This window comes from Oryctolagus cuniculus, chromosome 3, assembly GCF_964237555.1.
Source record: "Oryctolagus cuniculus chromosome 3, mOryCun1.1, whole genome shotgun sequence".
NCBI classification, from domain to species: domain Eukaryota; kingdom Metazoa; phylum Chordata; class Mammalia; order Lagomorpha; family Leporidae; genus Oryctolagus; species Oryctolagus cuniculus.
Genome location: NC_091434.1, coordinates 61,962,753 through 61,990,694, shown reverse-complemented (window position 1 = coordinate 61,990,694; position 27,942 = coordinate 61,962,753). Strand labels below are relative to the sequence as shown.

The following is a 27,942-nucleotide window of genomic DNA, read 5'->3' as shown; positions in this document are numbered from 1 at the left end:
GGGATTAAGTGACTAATTATTGTTATGGTCACTACTTAACATGCAGTTTATCTATCAGAGCTCTCAAGGTCTCTTGTATTATGTTTTCAGGGGTATCAGTAAACAAAGGTGTTTGGAATAATTCAATTTTCACTGATTTAACATAAAACCAGATGTTTTACCTATACCTAAACAACAAATAATTTTACATTCTCCCCAAATTTGGAAGATGATAACAGTATAGTTGACATTCTGTGTGACCAACATATGATCAGTATGTTTCCTATTGTTAAATTTAAGTAATCATTTTGGAAAGGAAGGAAATAATTCCTTAAGATGTGACCTGTGAAAAACAGTGTAGGAAATAATACAGAGGGAATACTGATGTTCCAACCAATTCACTTTTAACTCCTATATAGAAAACTACAATGTAATGCAATTCATCTATTTTTCCAAAGGGACAAATATCATATGTTCTCCCTGATTGGTGACAACTAACCGAGCACCAAAAAGGAAACCTGTTGAAGTGAAATGGACACTATTAGAAACAGTGACTTGATCAGCCCTTGTCCCGACTGTTGATGTACAATTTAATACTTTATCCCTTTTAGTATTTTTTTTTTTGTTCTACTCAATACTGTTGGTTGGAAAAAAAAAAAAAAAAAGAGGACCTAAATGAAAGATCTCTGTGAGTGAGATCTCAGTAGAAAGAATGGGCCATCAAAGGAGGAGGTACCTTTCTCTGAAGGGAGGAGAGAACTTCCACTTTGACTATGACCTTGTCTAAATAAGATCAGAGGTGGCGAACTCAAAAGGCTTCCATAGCCTTGGAAACTCATGACTAGAGCCTAGGGAGATTACTGATGCCATAAACAAGAGTGTCAATTTGTTAAGTCAACAAGAGGGGTCAGTGTGCACTTAATCCTCATGTGGGATCTCTGTCCTTAATGTGTTGTTCAATGTGATTTAATGCTATAACTAGTACTCAAACAGTATTTTACACTTTATGTTCTGTGTGGGTGCAAACTGATGAAATCTTTACTTAATATATACTAAATTGATCTTCTGTATATAAAGATAAGTGAAAATGAATCTTGATGTGAATGGAATGGGAGAGGGAGCAGGAGATGGGAGGGTTGCAGGTGGGAGGGAAAGTTATGGGGGGGGGAGCCATTATAATCCATGAACTGTACTTTGGAAATTTATATTTACTAAATAAAAGTTAAAAAGAAAGAAATTCATCTATTTTCAACAATGATGTCACTACCATCATAAATATTAGCATCTTCTCCCTTCTCCAGTTCAATGGAGCTGGACCATTATCTCAAAAACACATCTGCCAGTACATTAATTCATCTGCTCCTCCATCTTTGTGTCACAACCATTTGTCCCATTTAATAAAACACAAATTGTTGCTGATGAATCCCATGTTCTTTGTGCCTAGACCTCAACAGCCAGCCATGCATTGTCAGAGCCATACACAAGGCCTGAAGGGTTCCATTGTAAATTCAACATCAATGCTACCCAAAAATACAACTACATTTGTGTTACCTTCACTCTTCCACTTCCGCTCAAGGAAAATTCTAAATCACCTGCACTCCGTTTGTAGTGCAGATGCTCTTCACCACCTTCCTCCCACAAACACACGCCTTTGTCTTTTGCTTAACTACCCCACAACAACATACATCTCATGAGACCGCCTTCATCTCCTGATAACTGATTTATACACAGAGGCACCTCTAAATGCACCCCAGCCATCCTTCCTCCTGCAACAACGGAAGAGCTCCCTCTCTTCCATTCTAAAGCCACTCTCTGATCCTCCTTTGATTCCATTCACTTCCACCTTATCAAGAGTCTCACAGTATTAAATTTCCTCGTCTTTGTTAACATTCAACACCTCCCTCCAAACACATAATTCTCACTGGCCTTTAAACCTGTTAAGTTTTTCCTGTTAAATAAAAAAAAAAAAAAAAAAAAAAAAAACCTGACCTCTGTTGTACGATGAATCCCCCCACCCCCAAATAGGTTGTGCACCTCAGAATGCAACCACATGAATTTGGAGATAGCCTTTGAAGTCATTAGGGTAGGCCCTCATCCAGTATGATTGGTGTCCTTAATAAGGAGAAGAAATGTGGACACAGACACAGACTAAAGACAGGAAGAAAACAACCATCAACAAATCAAGGAGAGGTACCTCACCTCATGGCCCACAGGAGACTTTCTTCCTGACACCTTAATCTGACAGTCTCCAGAACTGTGAGAAAATAAATCTGTATTGTTTAAACCACTTAGTCTGGGGCTGGCATTATGGCACAGCAGGTTAAGCCACTGTCTGCAAGGCTGACATCCCGTATCAGAGTGCCAGTTCACATCCTGGCTACGACACTTCCAAGCCAGGTCTCTGCTAATGAAGCTTGGGAAGACAGCAGAAGATGGCCCAAGTATGTGGTTCCCTGCTTCCATGTGAGAGACATATATGGAGTCCCAACCTCCTGGCTTTGGCCTGGGCCAGCACTAACTGCCATCGCTATTTGGGGAGTGAACCAGCAGGTGGAAGACTTCTTTCTCACTGTTGTCTCTCTCTCTGTTATTCTACCTTCCAAATAAATAAGATAAGTTAAAATAAACTACCCTTAAGTCTGTACTGCTGTGTTAGTTAAGCCCTAGGAAACCCCTTTTCCATCTCAGACAGCCATGACTCTATTTTTCTTCTCTCCTTCAGGAGTCAAGTTCTCAACCAGCTGTCTATTCCCAGCGTTTCCTGCACCCTGAACTCATGCTAATTTGACTCCTGTCCCTGCCACTCCGTGCCCTACAGTGACCAATGACTTCAGTCTCTGTGTTACACAGGCATTTTAGTTCTCCTTTGATTTAGCCTTCCAGCATGTGAGGCAGTGCTCTCACATCTTTCCATGAATTGCTTTTTCCCCCTGGCCTTCATAGTAACACACTTCTCTCCACCTCTGGCCAGCCTTTCACTGTCTTCTCAAATGTACACTCCTCTTCCTTGCCATGCAGTGCTGGAGTTTGTCAAAGTACAGACTAACAAGTCCTCTTCTTATCTACTCTCAACTCTCTGGGCAATTCTCCACATCTGTGCCCTTTATAACCATTCATACCAAGAAAACAAACACACCTCAGCAGCCCAGATTTATGATTTTTAGACCTGTTCCAGACTGCCCTTCCACAACTTAAATTTAACATGTCTGGAACCAAACACATCATCTGCCACATCCTTTTCCACCCATACTCAAGTGCAAACTCAACTAGCATTCCTTAATTAGCTCCATCATCTTGCAAGTCAAGACACCAAGTCTTGGGGCCGGTGCTGCAGCACAGCAGGTAAAACCGCTACCTGTGACACCAGCATTCCATATGGGCTCCAGTTAGCGTCCTGGCTGCTCCACTTCTAATCCAGCTCCCTGCTAATGTGCTGGGAAAACACTAGAAGATGGCCCAAGTCATCTTGGGTCCCTACCTACATGAGGGATCAGGAAGAAGCTCCTGACTTCAGACCAGCACAGCTCTGGTCATTATTGCCATTTGGGGAGTAGATGGAAGATCTCTCTCTCTCTGTAAACTCTGCCTTTCAAATAAATATATCTTTTTTTTAAAGACACCAAATCTTGCAAACCAGAAACATGATTCATTCCTGATTATTTTCTTATTTATCCTAACCCATACAACTACCACTGTGGATGTCGGCTGGCACTCAGCATGGCCACAATTTTACAACTGTTTCAGTGATTACATAACTATTCGCCAAGAAGGCAGAAGCACTGTATCTTTTTAAAGTTTTTATTTATTTATTTTCATTTCTATTTGAAAGATAAAAGAGACAGAAAGGCAGGGAGAGATCTTCCATCTGCTGGTTCACTCCCCTAAATGTCCACAACTGCTAGGTCTGGGCCAGACCAAATTTGGGAGTCAGGAATTCAATTGGAGTCTCCCAAGTGGGTTACAGAGACTCAAGTACTAGAGCCATCTTCTGCTGCTAGCACATATACAGGAAGCTGAGTGGAAGCATAGCACAGACTTGAACCCAGGCATTCTGATATGGGATGTGGGTATCCTAAGTAGCATTTTAACTGGTGCAGCAAACACCTAACCTGGGGCCAGCATTGTAGGGCAGCAGATTAAGTCAACTGCAGGCAATGCTAGCATGCCATAATGGAGTGCCAGTTCCAGTCTGGCTGTTCCACTTCTGATACAGCTTCATGCTAATGCAACTGGTAAGGCACTGGGGGATGGCTCAAGTGCTTGGGCCCCTGCGGTCCCCTTGGAGACTAGAATGGAGTTACTGGCTCCTGACTTAGCCTTGGACCCGTCCTGGCTATTGCAGCCATTTGGAAAGTGAACTAGTAAATGGCAGATTTCTCTCTCTCCCTGTTGCTCTGCCTTTTTATTATATAAATCATTTTAAAACAAACAAAAACCCTGCTCCAGGAAACTTGTATTTTTCAACTCACCATTATATTCCTGAGCTTAACACAATGTCACTTTACAGTAAGCAAGTAGTTACTTTGAAAGAGAATTCATTATGTGTTAGGCAATAAACATTTCATAAAATTGTCTTCTTTAATTCTCACAACAATTCTTTCAGTTATTATTATCATTGCTGTTATTATTATCCTTTGTTTACTGAGTGGGAAATTATGGCATAGTAGGATAATAGGACTTTCTCCCCTTAAAAGTCAAGCAGATTAGAAGTGGAAGAGAAGAAGGTGTATCACCTGGGTTCAGAATCTGAGTTTTATAACCACTTTCTTATTCTATATTTGTGGTTTTCAAAGGTAATCTTAAACTAATTGGGTTTAATACAACTATCTTTAACTCCCAAATGGAGTACATAGAAAAAGTCACATATAATTAATATATGCTCAGAAATCTTCAGTTTCCTTAATCTTTTTGCTTGGAATTAGCATCTTCCCTGATCCAACTCTTTCCTTCCAGTCTTCTTTTTCTCTATAACATCCTGATGATCAACTTCAACGGTCAGCAAACTCGAGTCTAGAGGCCAATTCTGGCCCACAACCCAGTTTTGGAAATAAAGTTTTACCGGGTAAAGGCCACATATATTCACTGATACAATGTCAGTGTCTGCTCTTACACTAACATGGCAGAGGTAAGCAGCTACAGCTACAACAAAGACTACACATTCTACAAAATCTAAATATTTGGATATTTACAAAAAAGGTTTGTCAACAACTGAACTACAACATTTTAAACTATTCTGTTTAACTATCTAAATACAATAGCTGCTGGATTCTTTCCAAACAGTACCCATACAAAAGAGGCGCTGTTATTTCTGTTTGGATGAAAGAAGAGAATGAAAAAAGAAAATAAGGGAAAGAAAGAAGACAAAGCATACATGAAGACAAAGGTACACGAAGTATTGTGACCATGATTAGAAGCTGGTAACCAGAGGAACTGGGGCTGAGACCGTGCTCAATGATCATGCTCTGTGACTCAGAGGGACCACAGATGCTCACTTTACCGACTGCTCCCTTTTTCTTCGACAGAGCTTGGGACATCATACTGCTACTCTTTACTCGCGCTATTCTTTATCACAAAATGCCAGCTCTGCTTTCAAGCCCTTCAATGCCAGATGAAAGCACATTCTCTACAAGACACACAAGTGCTACTTCCCTGACTATGTCTGGATTTCCTGCAGCCACAGAAATTACCTCTTCTATAAATGCCCACAGCACTTCAGTCATGTCCTTGTGATACTTCATGCTTTCTCCTCATTAAACCAAGTTAACAACAGAATGATGGCTGGAACATGGCAGGACACAGGTGGGACAGGGAAAGGTTATCAATGGGTACCAAGCTACAGTTAGGAGTAAGAAGTCCCAGTGTCCTATTCCACAATGTGATGACTCTAGAGACTAGTAATACACTGTATATTCTCTTATAACAAAATTAGAAGAAAGGATTTTTGAAAATTTTCACCATAAATAAATGTTAAATGTTTGAAGGGATATATATATTTTCTGGTTGGACAGATTACATAATGTGTACATGCACTGAAATGTCACACAGAATCCCATAAACATGTACAATTTGTGCCAATTAAAAATTAAACAATTTAATAACAGAACCCTGCACAATGCCTCCCATGTAATAAGCCCTTAGTAAGTAAAATTTAACTCATAAATCAATGAATCTAGATGAAAAATACTGGAAATTTCTTATTTGTATTTTTAAACAAAATATTTAGAGCATTTATTTTCTTGATTATTCAACAGACAAAAATCCAGAGACAAAAAAAAGTCTTAACAGAGACAAAAAATCTAAATGAGAGAAATGCCTTCCTTATTATTGATTTCTAGTACATTAGCCTACTTTCTCACAAAACTCAATTTCAAAAGTAACCAAAAATTCCTAAGAATTAAATACATTTAATATTTTCTATCTATGTCATTAAAGAATGAATTTAATAATAAAATTGTTTGCACTGCATTACTTGTAATATTTTGCTAAGATAGAAAAACTCTTCATAATGACCAGACTAACAGAAAAACTAACCAATTGCTGAAAATTAAGAGTAAATAAAATGTCAACAATCAAATGTTGTTTCAAGAATACACTGAAACCACTGTTGATGTTTCCAACAATTGGTTATTACAGTGAGCTTAATGTTCAATGCCACCACTGGTATAAATAATACAACTCTAATGCAAATATTATGTATAAAAATATACATGACCAAATATAGTTTTAGAAGCCGCTTTGATATGACTAAGGTTCTTGATATATTGAAAATAAGATTTAGTGAAAAGTCAGTCACATAATAGGAATTATCAGGAGAAACACACTTAGAATTAAAAAGTTAAATATATTCAAATCAAACACCTACCTGCATCACTTTCTGTTGGATCTCTTCCAACTGTGTGCGCTTACTACGCTGCCTACAAACCTCTTGGTAGCGGGTATATTGCTCTCGGAGTGAATCTAATAGTTTCATAACTTGTGGCTGTGCGAGTAGTTCATCATCCATAGGAGACCATGAGACCCCTCCATCTGAGCCATTAAATCGACGCTGCTGTAATTCGGATAATAATTCATGCCCTTTACAAATGAAAGACACTTGTAATTAATACTCATAAAGAAATACAACTTTTACTTCTCAATTCTAGACCTCTGCTTTTAAAACCTACGTGTCCATATAACTACTAGGTCATAAGTATTGAAATGCAATTTAAAAATGTATATATCATAATAGAAAAACCATTCATATGCATATATGAGTACATACATAGTACTATATTCATATATAGGAGTGTGTTGAAATGCCATATATGTGATATGCATATATATGTGCATATATATGATATCCTACCTAGTAAATGTCACATATGTGATGGGTATTCACACACACACACACAAACACAGAGTTATCAGTAAATTCATTATTCATGATACTGTGTCATCCAATCATCTTTTCCTGCAGAGTAAAAGTACATACTGTCTGATGATCATAACCCAAGCAATGCATTGTAGGCTTTCAGTATTAATCAATATTCTCAGCCTCACAGCACTTTAAAGAAAAGTTAACAGTGCAATAAATGTACAGTTCACAGTAAACTGAGAAAGTTTTATTGTTGGTATAAAATAATACTTAAATAATTTCTATTTAAAGAAATTTCTGTAACATATTGACTGTGGATTGTGAAGGGCCACACTAGCGAGAGAACCACACTAGATGGAGCTCAATTACAGCAACCACACATAGAAAATCTACTCATACAAGAGAAACCAAAATTAGAGAATGTGCATCACCTAAACTTATAGATATATAGAGTTTAAAAAGTAAGTAAGTTAAAAACTATTTTTCCAGGATAAAACTATTCTGATTATTGGGTCTGGCACTGTGGTATAGTAGGTTAAGCCTCCATCTGTGGCCAGCATCCCATATGCGCACCAGTTTGACTCCCAGCTGCTTCACTTCCAATCTAGCTCTCTATTATAGTCTGGGAAAGCAGCGGAAGATGGCCCAAGTGCTTGGGCCCCTGTACCTATGTGGGAGACCTGGAAGAAGCTCCTGGCTCCTGGCTTCAATTAGGCCCAGCTCAGCAGCTGTGGCCATTTGGGAAATGAACCAGTGGATGGAAGACCTCTCTCTCTGTCTCTCCCTCTCTCTTTAACTCTGCCTCTCAAATAAATAAATAAATCTTAAAAAAGAAAAAAACTATTCTGGTTATTTAGGTGCCTCAACAATATACAGATTTCTGCTCCTTCATCTTTACACAGGAAAACATCCTAAATTTAGATGGCTTTCAATACACAAAAAGACTTTTTTGCATTTTAAAGACATTACCAATTTTTATAATTAGCAATATTGTTCTAAATCTCTCTACTTTATTCACTTTCAATCCCTACTTTGAGTTAATAGCATATAAAATGATCTAAGTGACATATACAATTAACTTTAAAATAAAAGTTTTGAAAGTTTCTTGATTCATATGCATGCAATTAAACCTGAGACAAAAGCAGTATTTTTAGTGATTATTGTACCTTCTAAATACTTTTTTAAAAAGATTTATTTTTATTTATTTATTTGAGAGGTAGAGTCACAGATAGCTGGAGCAAGAGACAGACAGAAAGGTCTTCCATTCACTGATTGATTCCCCAAACGGTTGCACAATGGCCAAAGCTGTGCCAATCCAAAGCCAGGAGCCAAGAGCTTCTTCTGGATCTCCCATGCAGGCCCAGGAGCTCAAGCACTTGGGCCATCTTCCACTACTTTCCTAGGCCACAGCAGAGAGCTGGATTGGAAGTGGAGCAACCAGGACTAGAATTGGCACCCATATGGGATATCGGTGCTGCAGGCAGAGGATTAACCTACTGTACCAAAGCACCAGCCCCTAAATATTTAATAACTCAGAAATTACAAGGATATCTTTGTTCTCTAAGGAAATAAGATCTATATAACACCAGAAAACTTACCACAACTCAATCAATATAAAAAAGATACTGAAAATGTTTGTTTACTCTTCATTATATTTTGTTATTTATTTATTTATTTATGAGAGGGAAGGGGAGAGAGAGAGACAGACAGACAGACACACACACACACACACAGAGAGAGAGAGAGAGACAGAGACAGAGAGGCTCTCTCTTCCATCCACGGGTTCACTCCACAAATGCTGCATCAGCTGGCAGAGCTGAAACTGAGAGCTGGTATCTAAGACCAGGTCCCAACATGGGCATGAGGAACCCAACCACAGCATCTCTCAGGGTCTGCATAAGAGGAAGCTGGGGTCAGGAAATGCAGCCAGAAACTACTCAGGCACTCCGATGTGGGGAATAAGCGTCCTAACCACTAGGCCAAATGCCCAACTCTTCATTACACTGTATGATTAGAAAAATAAGTGTTCAATTCACAATAGCTAAGACATGGAATCAACCTAAATGCCCATCAACAGTAGACTGGATAAAGAAATTATGGGACATGTACTCTACAGAATACTATACAGCAGTAAAAAAAGAAAGAAAGGAAGGAAGGAAGGAAGGAAGGAAGGAAGGAAGGAAGGAAGGAAGGAAGGAAGGAAGGAAGGAAGGAAGGAAGGAAGGAAGGAAGGAATCCGGTCATTTGCAACAAAATGGAGGGATCTGGAAAACATCATGCTGAGTGAATTAAGTCAGTCCCAACAGGACAAATATCATATGTTCTCCCTGATCGGTGACAACTAACCAGGCATCAAAAAGGAAACCTGTTGAAGTGAAATGGACACTATGAGAAACGGTGACTTGATCAGCCCTTGTCCTGACTGTTGATGAACAACTTAATGCTTTATCCCTTTTAGTATTTTTTGTTCTACTTAATACTATTGGTTGAACTCTTTAATTAACACACAATTATTCTTAGGTGTTTAGATTTAACTGAAAAGTGATCCCTGTTAAATATAAGAGTGGGAATAAGAGAGGGAGGAGATGTACAGTTTGGCACATGTTCAATCAGACTTGCCCCAAATGGTAGAATTAGAAATGTGCCAGGGGATTCCAATTCAATCCCATCAAGGTGGCATGTACCAATGCCATCTCACTAGTCCAAGTGTTCAGTTTCTGTTCACAATTGATCATAATGATAGGATTAAGAGTCAAAGGGATCACATAAACAAGACTAGTGTCTGCTAATACTAACTGATAGAATTAAAAAGGAGAGAATGATCCAACATGGGAAGCAGGATACACAGCAGACTCATAGAATGGCAGATGTCCTAAACAGCACTGTGGCCTCAGAATCGGCCCTTAAGGCATTCGATCCGGCTAAAAAGCCCATTGAGAGTATTTCAGGCAGGGAAAGCCAAGACATTCTGGCCAAAACAAAACAAAACAAAAACAAAAAAAACCCAAAACAACCACCAAAATGAAAGATCTCTGTTGAGATCCCAGTGGAAAGAACAGGCCACCAAAGAAGCAGGTACCTTTCTCTGAAGGGAGGAGAGAACTTCCACTTTGACTTTGACCTTGTCTAAATAAGATCAGAGTTGGCGAACTCAAGAGGCTTCCACGGCCTTGGCAAATCATGACAAGAACCTCGGGTGATTACTGACGCCATAAACAAGAGTGTCAATTGTTAAATCAACAAGAGTCACTGTGCACTTACTCCCCATGAAGGATCTCTGTCCTTAATGTGTTGTTCACATTAATTAATGGTATAACTAGTACTCAAACAGTACTTTACACTTTATGTTTCTGTGTGGGTGCAAACTGTTGAAATCTTTACTTAGTATATACTAAATTGATCTTCTGTATATAAAGATAAACAAAAATGAATCGATGTGAATGGGATGGGAGAGGGAACGGGAGATGGGATGGTTGTGGGTGGGAGGGAGGTTATGGGGAGAAAAAGCTGTACTTTGGAAATTTATATTTATTAAATAAAAGTTAAAAAAAGAAAATACCTGCTTTAACAATTTGTGCAAAGTATTTTCATATATATTCATAAAAGTCAATATCAGAATAATCTATCTTTAATACTTCAACAATCATTACCCTTAATATTTTCCTTATGGACACCATCACCAACAAAGAAGCAACATAATTTAATATTTCAAAGAAAATACTTTGAAATCAAACTGCCTTGATTCAAATTCCAACTCTAGCATTTACTGTTGTACAATGGGCATGGGTAACTGAACCCTTTTATGCTTAGGTTTCCCATCTTAAAATTGGGATGACAGGTACAGGTGTAGGTGTTTGGCCTAGTGGTTAAGAAGTTGGTTTGGGATACCTATACCCCTTATCAGGGTGCAAGGGTTCAAGTCCTCTCTCTCCTCCTAGTCCCAGCTTCCTGCCAATGCAGACCCTGAGAGATGGCAGTGATTGGGTTCCTGACACCCATATGGGAGAGCAGGACTTAGATACCAGCTTCCAGTTTCAGCTCTACCAGCTACTGTAGCACTTGGAGAGCATACCAGTGGATGGAAGAGAGAGCATTCAAGAAGTGAGGGATCAAGTAGTTGGGTTTTTGCTACCGATGTGAGAGGCCCTGATTGAGTTTCCAGTTCATGGCTGCAACTTGGTCTAGCCCTAACAGTTGCAGGCATTTGGGGGAATGAACCAGCAAGATGGGAGATCTTCCTTTCCCACACATACTCAAATAAATAAAACAAATACAAAAAACTTTTAAAATTGTGATGATAAAAATACCTACTTCATAGGATTGTGCAGAAGACTAAATGAGCTAAAATGTGTAAAATGCTTAGAACTGTGCCTGGTACATATTACAATTAGAATTACGAGTTATTATTAGAAAAAACTAATTAGGAATAAAATTATGGTGTTCCACTGGAAAGAATTCCAACTCTTCTCTTGGAATTTGTGAAACCATTACTAAAGATATTTGCTTGTACTATACATATCATACAGCACTGAACACTTACCATGTACATTAAGTGTTTTTACATGGATGAATGCAAAAGAGAAAGCTAATGACCTTGGATTTAGACTTGTTTTGAACCACAGTGATAAAAGTTAATAGATACCTGACCTTGAGCAAGTTATTTTGTATCTCTAAGCCATGGCTTCCTCAAATACAAATAATGGTAATATCAATCTTTAAAGTGTTAGGAGAATGAAAGTAAAACTTACATAAAAGTATCAACCCTAGCATATAGTGAGTATTCAATAATCCTCATAGCAACCCAAAAACAGAAATGTTTATCTCCATTTTACAGACAAGGAAATAAATCCAAATATGTCAAGGGAGAGATAACTGTTATTATTAATTTAAAATTTTCTTTTTTACTTAAGAGGCAGGCAGACAGAAAGATATAGAAAGAGAAGACATCCACTGGTTCACTCCCCAAACGCCCAAAATCAGCAGTGCCAGAGGCATAAGGCTGAGGCTGGGAGCTGGGAACTCAATCTGGGTCTCAGCCCTGGGTGGTAGGAACCCAGTTATTTGAGTCATCACTGCTGCCTCCTAGCATCTGTATTAGCCGGAATGCAGTCAGGAGCCAGAGCTGGGAAATGAAGCCAGACACTCCAATGTGATATGCAGCTGCCTCATGTGCTAGGATAGTCACCGGCTCTCTATAAACTTTTTAATAGTATAAAGTGTATTAACACAGATCAAACCAAAAAGCACTTTGAAAATTTTCTCCTCGAGTTCCTATCACATATACCACATACAAGCTGAATTAATATTTAATGAAATCAAACAATCCAATTGGTTTTACTGAATTATTAGCACTAACAATTACATTTTCCATCATACCTGTCTGAAGAACTGTTTCAGGATCAACCGATGGAAGAAAGTTTAAGTCCACAGATCTGGCAAGCAAAAAAAGAGTAATTTTGAAAAGCTACAACATTTCTATCCATATAACTTAAGAAATTCCTTTATACATGCATATTCAGAACAGTGGTACACAATCAGGAAATCCTAAATCCTTCTTTCTCCTAAGCATAAGAAGGAACATTAGACAAAACTGAATACTACTGGCCACTGAAATACCAACGTGATAAATCCTAAGACATGTATATGCTACTTGGAAAATAGAGTTTACTGTTTTATTTATGGTATTTCAAACTCACTGAAGAAATCCATTTTAGTACTTATCTACCAACTGCCTATCTCAAAATGAAATTTTTAACTAGATAGCAAACCAGACAGAAAGATCCAAAATGTTTACAGCTATCTTCCAATCAAAAAGTTTTTTTTCATACTATTTGTTGAACTCTTTACTTAGTATAGAGTTAACCATATTTGTATAAAGTCAATTGAAAATAGATCCTAGTAAAAGGTAAGAATAAGAATAGGAGAGGGAGGAGGAAGAAGGGTGGGAGTGTAGCTGGGAGGGTGGGTAGAGTGGGAACAATCACTATGTTCCTGAAGTTGTATTTAGGAAATGCATGAAGTTTTCATTCCTTAAATAAAAGGTTCCCGGGGTGGCGGGGCAGTTTGCATATCTACAGAAATCTTTGTGACAGCGGCCAAATATTGTCTGATTTTCCAGGATGGGAGGGTATGTCCCCTAACAATTGTACTCTCTTCCTTATTCTAATTATGTTTCTTCTCTGTAGCTGGAATTCTACCTTTGGTTTCTCACACATAGAAGGGAAAGAGAAGAGGAAGGAAATACAGAGGACATGCAGATAGAGGATGACTGCACTGCTGTAACTGACTGATCTTGAGCTAAATCTTTCACTTTCATCAGTTAATCTAGCTCTGCACCTCTTGTGCAGCTAAATGCTTCCTGAGCATTGACAGAAAAGGTTGGTGAACATTTGCAAGAGGCAAGGCTTTATTATCTGGGAATTAGAAGAAACTGGGCAATAAAATCTGGAGTTCCTTAAGGAGGGATTGGCAACTCCAAAATTTTCTTTGATATTTCCTGTAGTCATGCAAACAAGCATTTCCCAAAATGTTTTCCAAAACACTATATAAGATATTATTAGTTTTATAAAAAGAGTCTCATTGTCATGTAAGTATGAGATGATCTAAGGAAGCAATTAGGCTTCTTGGCTGTGGTGCTTCCTCAAAACCAGTCATCTCTAATTTCAGTCATTCTCAGGGAGGGAAGCAGAATCAACAGCATTAAATTCTCTGATTGATTTCCCACAGGCTCCAGCTTGGGATATCTTTCCTGAGATAACTAACAAACATCAAACTTTCTCTAATGGATTAATCAGAAAGCTTCAAGTGAGCTAATTTTTACCAATAGATTCATGTGACATTTTCCTAAACCATATCATAAAGGACACACACACATATATATATATATACAAAACTTTCAAATGTTTTACTTTTATATAGTGTCTGTACGGGAGTAATGTTTTTAACTGTTTATGGTAATCTTACCTACAATTACATTCAAATAATTTGTTTTCTCATATTGGTTTTGTTATAATTAAGATTTGGCTTTTAAAACTATGATCTTATATATTTCTTACCTTTCCATTTCAGTCAATTGGTATGTTACTATACTTGGGATTCATAAAATAATAAGATGCATTTTATCAAGGTTCCACTGCATGTTCAAGGTAAGATTCAAAAGAGAGACAAGAATCACTTTTGATTCTTTCAAATTTCCAAATGAAAAATTACTCTTCAGGAATAAACAAATAACCAAGAATAAACAAGAGATTAGAAAGAATGTGCTTATTAAAATGCTTTTCAGCAGGGATGAGGGGCCTAGCCTATGAACAGAAAAATGAAAACTGCTAAGATTGTAAAGGTAAACAGAAACATGTTGAAACGATAAATCTGGGTAGTTACATTTAGACAATACAACTATTACCCCATCCAGTGTTAAAAAAATCCTAAATTCCCTAAATATATCAAGATCACCTATTTTCCAAGGACAAAGGAAGTTCTTTACTCTAGACATTAAGATGCTAATGGTATTTCAAGTTGTGACTTTTTTTAATATCCTTTAACAGCAAAGAGTAGAAATCTAAAAAGGTAGAAAATTGTTTCATTCTATTTATTTTTTTAAAGATTTATTTATTTATTTGAGAGTCAACGTTACAGAGAGAAGGAGAAACACAGAGAGAGCTTCCATTTGCTGGTTCACTCCCCAAATGGCCCCAACAGCCGAGGTTGGGCCAAGTCATAGCCAGGAGCCAGGAGCTTCTGGTCTCCCACGTGGGTGTAGGGGCCCAAGCACTTGGGCCATCTTCCAACTGCTTTTCACAGGCACATTAGCAGGGAGCTGGACTGGACGTGGAGCAGCCAGGACTCAAACCTGTATGGGCATTGGCAATGTAGGAGGTGGCTAAACCTGCTACAGTATAACACTGGCACTGAAAATTGTTCCATTTTAAAAAACAAGTTCTTGGGGCCAAGCACTGTGGTATAGCAGGTTAAACTGATGCCTGGCTGCCCATGCAAGCTCCCTGCTAATCACTAGGAAGAGCAACAAAAAGATGGCCCAAGTGTTTGGGCTCCTGCTACCCATATGGGAGATTCTGGATGAAGTTCTTGGCTCCTGGTTTCAGCTTGGCCCAGCCCTGGCCATTGCAGCCATCTGAGAAGTAAACTAGCAGATGGATGAACTCTATCTTTCCTTCTCTCTCTGTAACTCTGACTTCCAAATAAAATAAAATAAAATAAAGCTTCAAAAAAAGTAAGTTCTTGCCACTGAACATTTTACTGTGTCAGAAAAAGGAAAATATATTACTAGTTACCAAAAAACTGCTTTTATAAAGAAACTTTAATGCAAATTAATGATTTACATGTAAACCTCATGAATAATGTATGTCAATTTTGACTGACTGTGGACTTGTTTGTCTTTGTTCTTTCAGCTTGCACATCAACAGACACATCTTTTACATCTTTTTTACACATCAGCCATAGCTTCCCAAGGACATAATTGCATGCCACAACACCTACCTTTCTTTCTCTTGCTGATTTCCTTTATCACTTCCATTGTTAATCAAAGCAAGTTCATCTAATAATGATGTAGACTCTTTTGTAAACTTCTCAAAAACCTACAATAAAAGATTTTTACAAACTAAGAATAATCTTAAAAATTATTATGTAATAAGAATTTTCAGCTAAGAGCAACAGAATTAGCCAGCCAGGAAAGTCTTTGTTTCCCAGGAAGTCACTTACTGTGATTCAATCACCACAGCACAACAATGTACAGAAGAGAAAACTGCCTCCTAACACAATGAATAGTTTCAGGGACAAGGAATTTTCTTACTTTAAAACATTAAGAAATTATTTTTATTTTTCATTCAGACAAGCTTATTCTTATTTCTGAACTTCTTTTAAAATTAAAAATAACAAATGCTGTTATTACAACGATGTTCAGACTGTTCTAAATCTCAAATTCCATTTACAGAACATTTCTTTATGTCATACTATCACCAACTTAGACTGTTTGAATGAAATAGGAGTTTTTGTCTATAATGTAACATGAACAAATATTAGTTACAATTTTAACATGATTTCATCAAGTATTTCTAAAAAGGGATTTGGAAACATCTATTTAATAAGCATGTATTAAAGCATCTGATATTACTGTTAAAATATGGTAGAAACAGAAACAGGCACTGAGAGAATCAAAAGCTCATTATTTTTTAATAAAATCACTACAAAATCTAAATAGGGTTAATCTGAAGTTTGTTCTTTCATTTCAACACAACAACGTTATACTATACAAAGCAGCAGATTTCAGAAGTCCAGACTGACAAGAAAGACACATTTTCAGAAATGAATAGTTTAATATATCAAACTGCTCTTCAGACTGAAAATTCAATCGATGTTTAAATAGCCTCTGAAAATGGTATTATCAATTTGTTTAACTCTTAAGAAAATATGCTGAGGCCGGCGCTGTGGCACTGCGGGTTAAAGCCCTAGCCTGAAGTGCCAGCATCCCATATGGGCGCAAATTCTAGTCCCAGCTGCTCCTCTTCTGATCCAGCTCTCTGCTATGGCCTGGGAAAGCAGTACAAGATGGCCCAAGTCCTTGGGCCCCTGCACCCACGTGGGAGACCCAGAAGAGGTTCCTGGCTCCTGGCTCTGGCCGCTGCAGCCATCTGGGGAGTGAACCAGCGGATGGAAGACCTCTCTCTGTGTCTCTACCTCTCTTTGTAACTGTCTTTCAAATAAATAAAATAAATCTTTAAAAAAAAAAGAAATTATGCTGTTATTTTATTGAAAAGATTTACAACTTTTGCTAAAGCTATTAATGACAGCTAACACTTATATAATGCTATTATTTGTCAGGTGCCATTCTAAGTTCTATGTGTATAATAGTTTCACTTTATTCACAATCCTACAAGGAAGGTACTATTCTTTTTCCCATATTAGTGGGATACTAACTACATTGTTAAAGTAGAATACCCAGCACTGGCATAAGGATTCTAATCAGATCTGACGCCAAAGTATTTTTCTCAAGTATATGCTAAAAATGTAATATGTGCAAATAAAATGTAAAACTATCTACATTTTAGATAAGAAAGTTATCAAAATATATTTTCATATGCAATGACATTTTCTTTCATTATAATATACCAACCAGTCTCTTATTTAACCAATCCATGTGATCATAGGTGAGACTTCCACCAAAATCTTCTGTTAACTGGCATGGCTCTATATAACGAGTTAATTTATTGGCAGACACCAAAATAACCTATGGAAAAAAAGAAACATTTAGTAAACCACTGTTACAGCCCATCAAACTAATGAGGAAGTAAAACTGTTAAAATGCAACATAATGTTACCAACAAATAAGGGAACTTCAAAAAGTTTGTAAAGTGTGTGGAAAAACTGAATTAAAACATATCTATTCTGGTTTTAAAAACCTGAAATCATACATAGCATTTTTTTAAGAATATACACTTCCTGTGAACTTAGTAAAGATTCCGCATACATATACATTATCATTTATTTAGTTACTATAACATCAATTAAAATAAATTCAATAAATTGTAGCTTGTAGGCAGCCTTTGGACAAATCAAGGCCAGTCTTGGCTTGTGGACTTCTTGGGTTAAGAAAGTCACATACTCCCATCCTGAAGGAGGATGATGATCAAGAACACTCTGTTAATATTATCTGTGTTACCAGAGGCCCGATAAGTTGCTTACGTATGTTGTTATCTTTTGTGCTTCTTTGTTCTGCAGCTGGTTATGTATAAATACCACTGGGACTTTAGAATAAACGAACCTTGATTAGCCTTGTAGTCTTGGCTCCATTCTCTGTGATCTCTTGTCCCTCTTTTTTTTTTTTTTTTTTTTTTTTTTTTTTGACAGGCAGAGTGGACAGTGAGAGAGAGAGAAAGGTCTTCCTTTGCCGTTGGTTCACCCTCCAATGGCTGATCCGATGGCAGGAGCCAGGTACTTATCCTGGTCTCCCATGGGGTGCAGGGCCCAAGCACTTGGGCCATCCTCCACTGCACTCCCTGGCCACAGCAGAGAGCTGGCCTGGAAGAGAGGCAACCGGAACAGAATCCGGTTCCCCGACCGGGACTAGAACCCGGTGTGCCGGTGCCGCAAGGCGGAGGATTAGCCTAGTGAGCCGCGGCGCCGGCTTCTTGTCCCTCTTTTTATTCCCGCTCCCTCTCTCAGGTTCGGTTCAACTGGTGCAGCTGGCCCACACAGTAGATACGTTTTTCTATTTTAGTAAAGATTTATTTATTCATTTGAAAGAAAGAGTTACAGAGAGGCAGAGGCAGAAAGAAAGAGAGGGAGAACTTCCATCTGCTGGTTCACTCCCGAAAGGGCTGCAACAGCAAGAGCTGGGGTCAATCTGAAGCCAGGAGCCAGGAGCTTCCTTCAGGTCTCCCACACCAGTGCAGGCGCCCAAGGACTTGGGACATCTTCCGCAGCTTTCCCAGGCCATAGCAGAGAGCTGGATTGGAAGTGGAGCAGCAAGGACTCGAACTGGCACCTGTGCGTATGGGATGCCAGCATTGTAGGCAGCGGCTTTACGCACTGGTACAACACCAGCCTCTGATATGTTTTAAAATCCATCAAAATCTTTTATAATGCAAAATTTAAAAAAATAAATAAAAAGATATACTCATAGTTCAGCTAAAGTATTTCAAAAATATTTTATTGGAGCCGGCACTGCGGTGCAGTGGGTTAAAGCCCTGGCCTGCAACACACTGCATGCCATATGGGCGCTGGTTCAAGTCCCAGCTGCTCCACTTCCAACCCAGCTCTCTGCTATGACCTGGGAAAGCAGCAGAAGATGGATCAAGTCCTTGGGCCCCTGCACCCACGTGGGAGACCTGGAAGAAGCTCCTGGCTCATGACTTCGGATTGACGTAGCTCTGGCCATTGTAGCCATCTGGGGAATGAACCAGAGGATGGAGGACCTTTCTGCCTGGCTCACTCTCTCTCTCTCTTTCTGCCTCTGCCTCTCTGTAACTCTGCCTTTCAAACAAATAAATAAATCTTTATAAAAATATATTTATCAATATTAATTTCTTGTCAATTAAAACTAATTTTGTAATACAATGATGCAATCAAAAGATTTCATATTGTCTTAAAATCAGGTAAATGACAAACACAAATGATAACCACAAATGAGTAAGAAGCCTGGCAATTGCAAAAATCACATAAAGCTTATCAACATTTTTTCGATTTTATATGATCAAAACAAGTCAGAATTCAGTGACACCAAACTCTGTATGACTACTTAAATGGCAGTTGAATATCTCTGGCATGAGGAATCTGGCATATTTCAAGTTCAGTTTTCCTCTTTAAGTAATAATGGGAACTAATTTAAAATAAGCATCTCAGAATAAAAGAACAGAGAAATGGTTTCTACTTACTGAGAAAATTATCACAAAAGGTTTCATTTTATCCCTTTCTCCAGTACAACCTCTTTTAACTAACTCTCAGGGACCAGTGTGACACTAAACATTCAAAAGTCAGTGGCAATAACCTGTCACAGACTGTCTTTCCAGTGATTTTCAAAATCAGATCCCAGAAAGATCTTGTTTTCTGCAAAAATGTCTAACAATCTATTAACTATATAACAATGAAGCCAAGAAATATATATTTATTCTATGTGGAAATTAACTTGCTAAATGGAGCACAATTCACATCTGAAAAGATAATATTCTCCAGAGCACTCCCTCCAAATAGAAAATGCAAACTATAACCAGTGTTCCTTCTGCCATTCTATAGTGTACTAATAAGCATAATATTCTATTTGGCTACTGGAAGAAAATCTCTCTTTTGAAAAATATCCCACTATCATATCCCTTTTATTATAACTTAACAATAACACATTACTCACTTGTCCAATAATCACTACTTAGTGGAAGCTAATTTATTTATTAAAAGTGTTGATTATTAGAAGGTGTGTGTTTTAGTGCCAGGAATAAAAGTATAAACAGAATATACTTCTAGCAAGGAAATGAGCTTTTCCATCTTCTATTTGGCAGTATTTCCCTGCAATATTCCAGAGAGTTCTCTGGTGGTTTCACAGAAGGAGGTAAACTGAAGTTTTCTGGTTTGTTTCTTTTTATCGGAAATATCCTAAAGTTGTTGCTCCATTCCAATAGTTTTACAATTAGAAGATACTGATTTAGAAGCCAGTCATTCCAGATTTGCACCCTACTTCTACCAAAGAAAACCTAAATGAATTCACCACTCTTGGGTTCTTCCCTCAATATGTCAAAGAAGGAAGGTGTATTAAATTAATCCATGATGTCTCCTTAAGATGTGAGAGGATAGGGGTCAGCGCCGCGGCACAGTAGGTTAATCCTCCTCCTGCGATGCTGGCATCCCACATGGGTACTGGTTCTAGTCCCAGCTACTCCTCTTCTGACCCACCTCTCTGCTACGGCCTGGGAAAGCAGTAGAAGATGGTCCAAGTGCTTGGGCTCCTGTACCCACGTGGGAGACCCTGAAGAAGCTCCTGGCTCCTGGTTTCCGATCTGCCCAGCTCCAGCCGTTGCAGCCATTTGGGAGTGAACTACTAGAAGAAAGACCTTTCTCTCTGGCTCTCCCTCTCTGTCTGTAACTCTACTTCTCAAATAAATAAATAAATCTTAAAAAACCAACAAACAAAAAGATCTGAGAGGATGTAATTCAGGTGAGTTGTCATAAAATATAATGTGGACCATCCTAACCACATTATCTGATTTGCTCGAGAAAGAGCACTAATAACTTTTCCTCCCACTCAGGTTTGTTTATATATATATATATATATATATAGAGAGAGAGAGAGAGAGAGAGAGAGAGTTTATATATTAATACACTGCTTTCTACATTCTTTAGTTCCTAAATGCATTAAAATCATTGATAAACAGGTGTCAAGTTGAAACAGCCACCTGATTCCAGCTTTCACTAATGCAGACGCTGGGAAGCAGTGGTGATGAGTAGCCTCTCACATGGGAGACCTGGATTGTGTTCCCATCTCCCGGCTTCGGCCCTGGCCTAGCCCCGATCACTGAAATCTGAGAAGTGAACCAGTGAAAGAGATATCTCTCTCCCCCTCCCTCTCCCTCTTCTCTCTTTCAAAAATGAAAATGTTTAACAAATCAAAGTAAAAATTTGGAGTTAAAAATGAAAATATGACAGAAGTTTGTTTCTATCAATACTTTTCTCTCTCTCGCTCTCTTTTAAAGATTTATTTATTTGAAAGGCAGTTAGAGAGAGAGCTAGAGGCAGAGAGAGAGAGGTCTTGCATACAATGGTTCACACCCCAGTGGCTGCAACAGCCAGTGCTGTGCTATTCCAAAGCCAGGAGCCAGGAGTCAGGAGCTTCTTCCAGGTCTCCCATGTGAGTGCAGGGGTCCTAGGACTTGGGCCATCTTCTACTGCTTTCCCAGGTCATAGCAGTGAGCTGGATCAGAAGTGGAGCAGCCCTGGGACTCGAACCAACGCCCATATGGGATGCTGACACTGCAGGCAGCAGCTTTACCCGCTATACCACAGTGCCGGCCCCTCTATCATACTTTTCTAAAACCTACCTAAATGTAAACAGTATATATTTTCTTTTATGAAATAATATATATTAAGAGTATAATGATATTTAATAAAATTTTAAAGTAGAAAGCTAATATTACTGCTATAATATTTTTACCTACTCAAAACGGATATAAATAAGGGAAAACACAATTACAGACAGCAATACAAAAATCATTTTCTCCATCATATTTTATAGAATCCACATTCTTATACAATTCACTGATAACTATTCAAAGTGAAAATGGTTGACCTGCCATGTAGATATACAGAACTGTATCAACACCAAAGGTATCCCAAAGTTAAATATCGTATGTGAAGAAAGCAACAGTATGGATAATCTGCATCCTCAAAATCACATCATTTCCAATTAGCAATGAAAAAAACTGTCCACTGTGATGCAACATCTCAGTTTCCACTGCAGTAAGCTCATCCTTGCTTAAGACCCTGAGGTGAGGGCAGCAAGGCTAGCAAAACAGCAACAACAGAAACTTCCAAAAAGAATGAAGGGATTACTTAAGCAGGAGTACTCTCACTGTAAGCAAATACTAGGCATCTAAGAATCCCTTTACCAAATGAGTCTGGAGGGACAATCCTCAGAGGAAAGAGAACCCTTTCGATGTACTGGGAAACAGCACTCTGTATACAGAAGTGAGGAAGTGTTCACTGCCTTGTATAAATGACACATAAAGCCCAAATGCAATATATCCCATCACTGCTTCCAAGAGGGCAAGGCAAATTTGAGTGGACAGACAACTCAACTCCATTCCAGGGATGGCAAACATCACAGAGATGTGATTTCATAAAAACAGCACACTCACGCTCACAAGCAAATAAACCAGGGCAAGGAAGTGGGGCGGGACTTAGACTTTAAGTAAAAGTGGATGCTAAAAAAGGAACCATTGGAGAAAGTGATTTCTAGAAGGTAAAAAAGCACAGGAACAAAAGAGAAAACAAATAATTTGCACGAAGAAAACAGAAAACTGACACACTTCAGAGTCAAAGTGGCAAAACAAGATTAGGAATCCCACACAAAGTGATGCTTTTCTATATTGTTTCATTCAGCTTCTTAAATTACAAATACTGCTAAGACTTTCTAAATATGAAGATCTCTCCATAGCAGTTCCTTCCAAGAGACTAATTTCATAGCAAACCTGTGTGAAAGTTTAAACATAAAGCAATGCATATCAGCCATTTCTATTTATAGGGAATGTTCTATTACTGACAAAATGAAAAAAGTAATTAAAAATCAATAAAGTCAAAATCAAAATTAGATAATAAGCACCTTCCCTGCAAAAATAATATTTAGATCATATAAATATATATTTTATATAATCCATTTTCATCCTTTAGTTTTAAATATAAAAACACAGAAATAACATAATCGCTGAAAATTCTAAAGAATCACTTTCCATAGCCACAGAAATTTAGCTCTGAAAATCTGCAAAATGACTAAGAAGTAGCACACGGGAGACGGCACTGTGGTGCAGTGGGTTAAGCTATTGCTTGCAATGCTGGCAATGGGATTGCAGCTTTGAACCTCAGCTGCCCTGCTTCCAATCCAGTTTCCTGTTAATGCACCTGGGAAGGTAGCAGAGGATGACTCAATTCCCTGGGCCCCTGCCACCCACATTAGAGACCTCGACAGAGCTCCAGGCTTTTGGCTTTGACTTGGTCCAGACCTGGCTGTTGCAGCCATTTGGGGAACGAATCAGTGTATGGGAAATCTCCTTCCTTCCCTCTCTGTCATATTTTTTAAAAGGAAAAGCATATTAATTAGAGCATAAAATATTAAAATGCACAAAACTATAAATGTATATATTTTAATAATTTAAATAAAATTAGTTCTTTATTTTCTTCTGTAAAACATCCAAATGTTTATTACCAATGTCAGCTATTCTATTTAAGTGATTAATTAACAGAAACCATATTCTGGCTTTAAGACAAATCTTCTTAAATATCAAACAAATCCTTACTCTAGAGAGGACAGAACCACCAACACTTTTATTTATTATAAAATATTTGGAAGAATAAATTTTTCCAAAATTATCCACATTTATTTAGAATGGTTCTCTGCAATGCTCTAAAGCAGTATTTTCCAGTTACAAAAATCTCATCAACTTTCTTGTCATTCTACAATATCTTTATAGAACATAACAAAGAACTATTACACAATGATTTTAAGTTTTAGCAAAGAATATCTTGAACTACTAAAATAAAATACTTACAGTGAAATTCATCATACTATCTTAAATAACACTGTACAGAAGAACAATTTCTACTTATTCCACTTAACAAAAGATATTAGTGATCTTTAGTGCATTTTAAGACAGCTATGCAAGACACAGAATGATTTACCATGTCAGTTGTAAAATGATCTACTTTCACACTGAATTTTAATACCACATATAAATTTTAAGGAAAGTGGCATTATGTCATCAAAAATGGGAGTGGTCACTACTTTCATGACCTGATATTTGAAATCTTAAGCTTTCTGCTTTAAAAAGAAACTCAGCTTTTTTAAAAAATATTTTTACATATTTTTTAAACAACCATAGATAAAAAATTTTTAGAATCCTAAACTGGTAAATAACTTCTCAAATAATATGCAAGAAGTATTCTTATTCTGTCTGCATAAATGAAGAACCAAATTTGTTCTACACACTTTGTATTTCTTTACTAAAATTTCAGAGTACTAAAGACATCATGATATACTCTTATCATTTACTTCATGAAATCAGCATAATTTATATACAGAAAGGTAACTGTCAATTCATATTTGCAGGATTATTTCATTGCTATGCTCCTTAAGCTGCCATATACCAAATATCAGTAAATCTTATGGTCTGTTACTCATCAATGGTTCATTTGAAATTGTATAATGCATGACACTACAATACTATGTTTTCTAACTGAATGACAAATAGTGATTGACAAGTCTCTAACTGAATATTAATTTTCAAACTAATAGATTTTTAAATGCTTTCAGTTTTTAAAGAGACACTTATACAAAAACTAAAATATCAAGTTTCAGAAAGTTGACTCTATTATATGCTATAGTAACAATGTTTAGTATGTCATTTATGTCTAAATTTAAATATTACAAAATATTCTCTTATAATAAAAGATGCAATACAGTGTAAGAAAAACAAATTAAGAGATCCAAGATGGTTTACTAGGGTATAGGCACACTACCTTAAGCTGCTCTGGGATATGAAAACAACAAAGGACTATATCTCCACCGGTTTGATGGAAATTTTTGGCCAAATAGTGAAAAACAAACAAGGAAGACTCCATAGGACAAGAGGAGAGAAGACAGAGACACGACTACAGCCAGCCACATGGCACAGCCAGCTGCCGAATGCCATCTTAGCACAGTAAGGTAGGAAGAAATTGCAGCGCACCCCAGTGCTTGCAGTTTTAGCTGAAAGGGAGTTCCACAGTCACCCACTGACTTTTATCTCAGCCTGTAGAGCTGACTGGGGTCTGAGCAACTGCTGGGCTCCAAGCTGAGAAGCCAAGTTGCTTCCATCCTGTCCCCTACTTGCGCAGCGTGCAGTATGCCACAGCAGAAAGGCACACAAGTCTGCTCTCCTACCAGCATCACAGTCAGAGTCAGGGCAACATGTGGCACAAATGACAGATCCTCTGCATCCTGCAACTGTGGGAGTTCTGGGGCATTAGCCCCAGCGCTAAGCTCAAGTATTCTACATGAGCAAGGAGGATTCACCTTAGCTTCTAGGGGTTAACACCAGAAGCAGCTCATAAGAAAATCCACTCTCACCCTAGGAGATGTGCGTAATGACCCCACTATACCCTGCCACACCAGGGCTGTAACAGTCCGTTCTAAATTTCTTGGTGCCTCTGGAATCTACCTGGTGGACATGGGGAAGAACATACCTGCATGCCACTTCTCTGTACTCATACCTTCCAGATTATAATCTCCTGTATACTGTGGGACTGGAACAGGGTCCAGTTCACACCCCATAGTCCCAGGCCAAGGGCCGTTAGTATGATAAGCCCCAGTACCAGCTGGACTCTCCTGGCAGGATATGAGGAAGGGTCCATCCAAATAACGCAGTCTTAAAGCCACAGCAATTGGTTCCACAAGCCCAGCATCACTCAGCCTTGCCAGCAGCACCAAAGACACACATACCCAAGGAAATCCTTATTCATCTCAAAACCATGCTTCTATCACTACAAACTGCAGTGGTCTAGTCCACTGTGTCACTTACAGACAGTTTATACTGATAAAAAGAAAAGAAATCACTTACAGAGACTACTCTCTTGGGCTCACCTAGAACCAAAGCAACAAACCAAGTGATATCCTACACTCCAGCTAAACTATAAACCTACTCCATAAAGAAGAGACAAATACACCAGATGGGCAGACGTCAATGTAGGGACAATAGGAGACATGAAGAAGCAAGGTAGCATGATGCCTCCAAAGGAACACAATACTCATCCCGAATTAGATCCTAAACTGAAAGAAATCTATGAAATGACAGATACAGAATTCAAAATAATGACTGTAAGGAAATTCAATGAGATGCAAGAGAATATAGATAGATTAAAAAAATGAGGAAATCTATTCTTGTTTATGTGATCAAACAAGAATAGTGTCTGCAAATACTAGCTGATAGAATAAAAAAGGGAGAGAATGATCCAACATGGGAAGTGAGATACACAGCAGACCCATAGAATGGCAGATGTCCTGAACAGCACTCTGGCCTCAGAATCAGCCCTTAAGGCAAGCAGATCCGGCTGAAAAGCCCATGAGAGTATTTCAGGCATGGAAAGCCAAGACACTCTGGAAAAAAAAAAAAAAACCTAAATGAAAGATCTCCACGAGTGAGATCCCAGTGGAAAGAACGGGTCATCAGAGAAGGAGGTACCTTTCTCTGAAGGGAGGAAAGAACTTCCACTTTGACCATGGCCTTGTCTAAAATTATCAGAGTCAGTGAACTCAGGGGGTTTCCATAGCCCTGGCAGCTCATGACAAGAGCCTAGGGTGATTACTGAGGCCATAAACAAGAGTGTCAATTTGTTAAGTCAACAACAGGAGTCACTGTGCACTTACTCCTCATGTAGGATCTTTGTCCTTAGTGTGCTGTACATTGAGATTTAATGCTATAACTAGTACTCAAACAGTATTTTACACTTTATGTTTCTGTGTGGGAGCAAACTGTTGAAATCTTTACTTAATGTATGCTAAACTGATCTTCTGCATATAAAGAGAAACGAAAATGAATCTTGATGTGAATGAAAGGGGAGAGGGAGTGGGAAAGGGGAGGGTTGTATGTGGGAGGGATGTTATGGGGGGGAAGCCATTGTAATCCATAAGCTGTACTTTGGAAATTTATATTCATTAAATAAAAGTTAAAAAAAAAGAAATGAGGAAATCAATGAGTAATATTAATAAAAACATTACTAAGGAGATAGAACTCATTAAGAAGAATAAAATAAAATTCTGGAGATGAAATCTTAAACTTGTTAAATAAAAAAATATGACTGAAAACTTTAACATCAAAATAGACCAAGTGGAGGAAAGAATTTCCTCAGGGACAAGAATTTTGAAATAACCCCATCAGACAAAAAAAGAGAGGAATTAAAAAGAACTAAGACATTCTATGCAAATATGGGATATTGTTAAATGACCAAATATCCATATTACAGGTATTCCTAAAGGACAAGAAAAGGAAAAGGCATTGAGAACCTGCTAAACAAAATAACAGCTAAAAATTCCCCAGGTCTTGAAAGAGACATGGACATCCAGATACCAGAAGCTCAAAGAACCCCAAGCAGACTCCACTGAAAAAGGTCTTCAAGGTGTGTTGTCATCAAATTGTCAAAAGTTAAGGACAAGAGAACCCTATAGGCAGTAAGAGAAAAACATCAAGTTACACATAAAGGAAAACCAATTAGATTAATATCAGACTTCTCAGCAGAAACCGTACAGCCCAAAAGACAGTGGGATGATATATTCAAGGTCTTAAATGAAAAAAAAAGTCCAACCAAGAATATTGTATCCAGTGAAGCTACCCTTTAAAAATTATAGAGGAAATAAAGTATTT

The 27,942-nt window shown here is 38.0% G+C and overlaps 1 protein-coding gene across 5 annotated transcripts in view; it reads right to left on the bottom strand.

The window, feature by feature from the left end:
• Nucleotides 1-27,942, bottom strand: part of SESTD1 (SEC14 and spectrin domain containing 1) — a 153,914-nt gene that overhangs the window by 36,335 nt on the left and 89,637 nt on the right. For all 5 annotated transcript variants that reach the window (XM_051848393.2, XM_051848395.2, XM_051848396.2 and 2 more), the window contains exons 6-9: nt 17,463-17,576; nt 15,830-15,927; nt 12,710-12,765; nt 6,842-7,053 (exon numbers count right to left, since the gene is read on the bottom strand). In XM_051848393.2, coding sequence (XP_051704353.1) covers nt 6,842-7,053; nt 12,710-12,765; nt 15,830-15,927; nt 17,463-17,576 — 480 coding nt within the window. The remainder of the gene's footprint in view (nt 1-6,841; nt 7,054-12,709; nt 12,766-15,829; nt 15,928-17,462; nt 17,577-27,942) is intronic.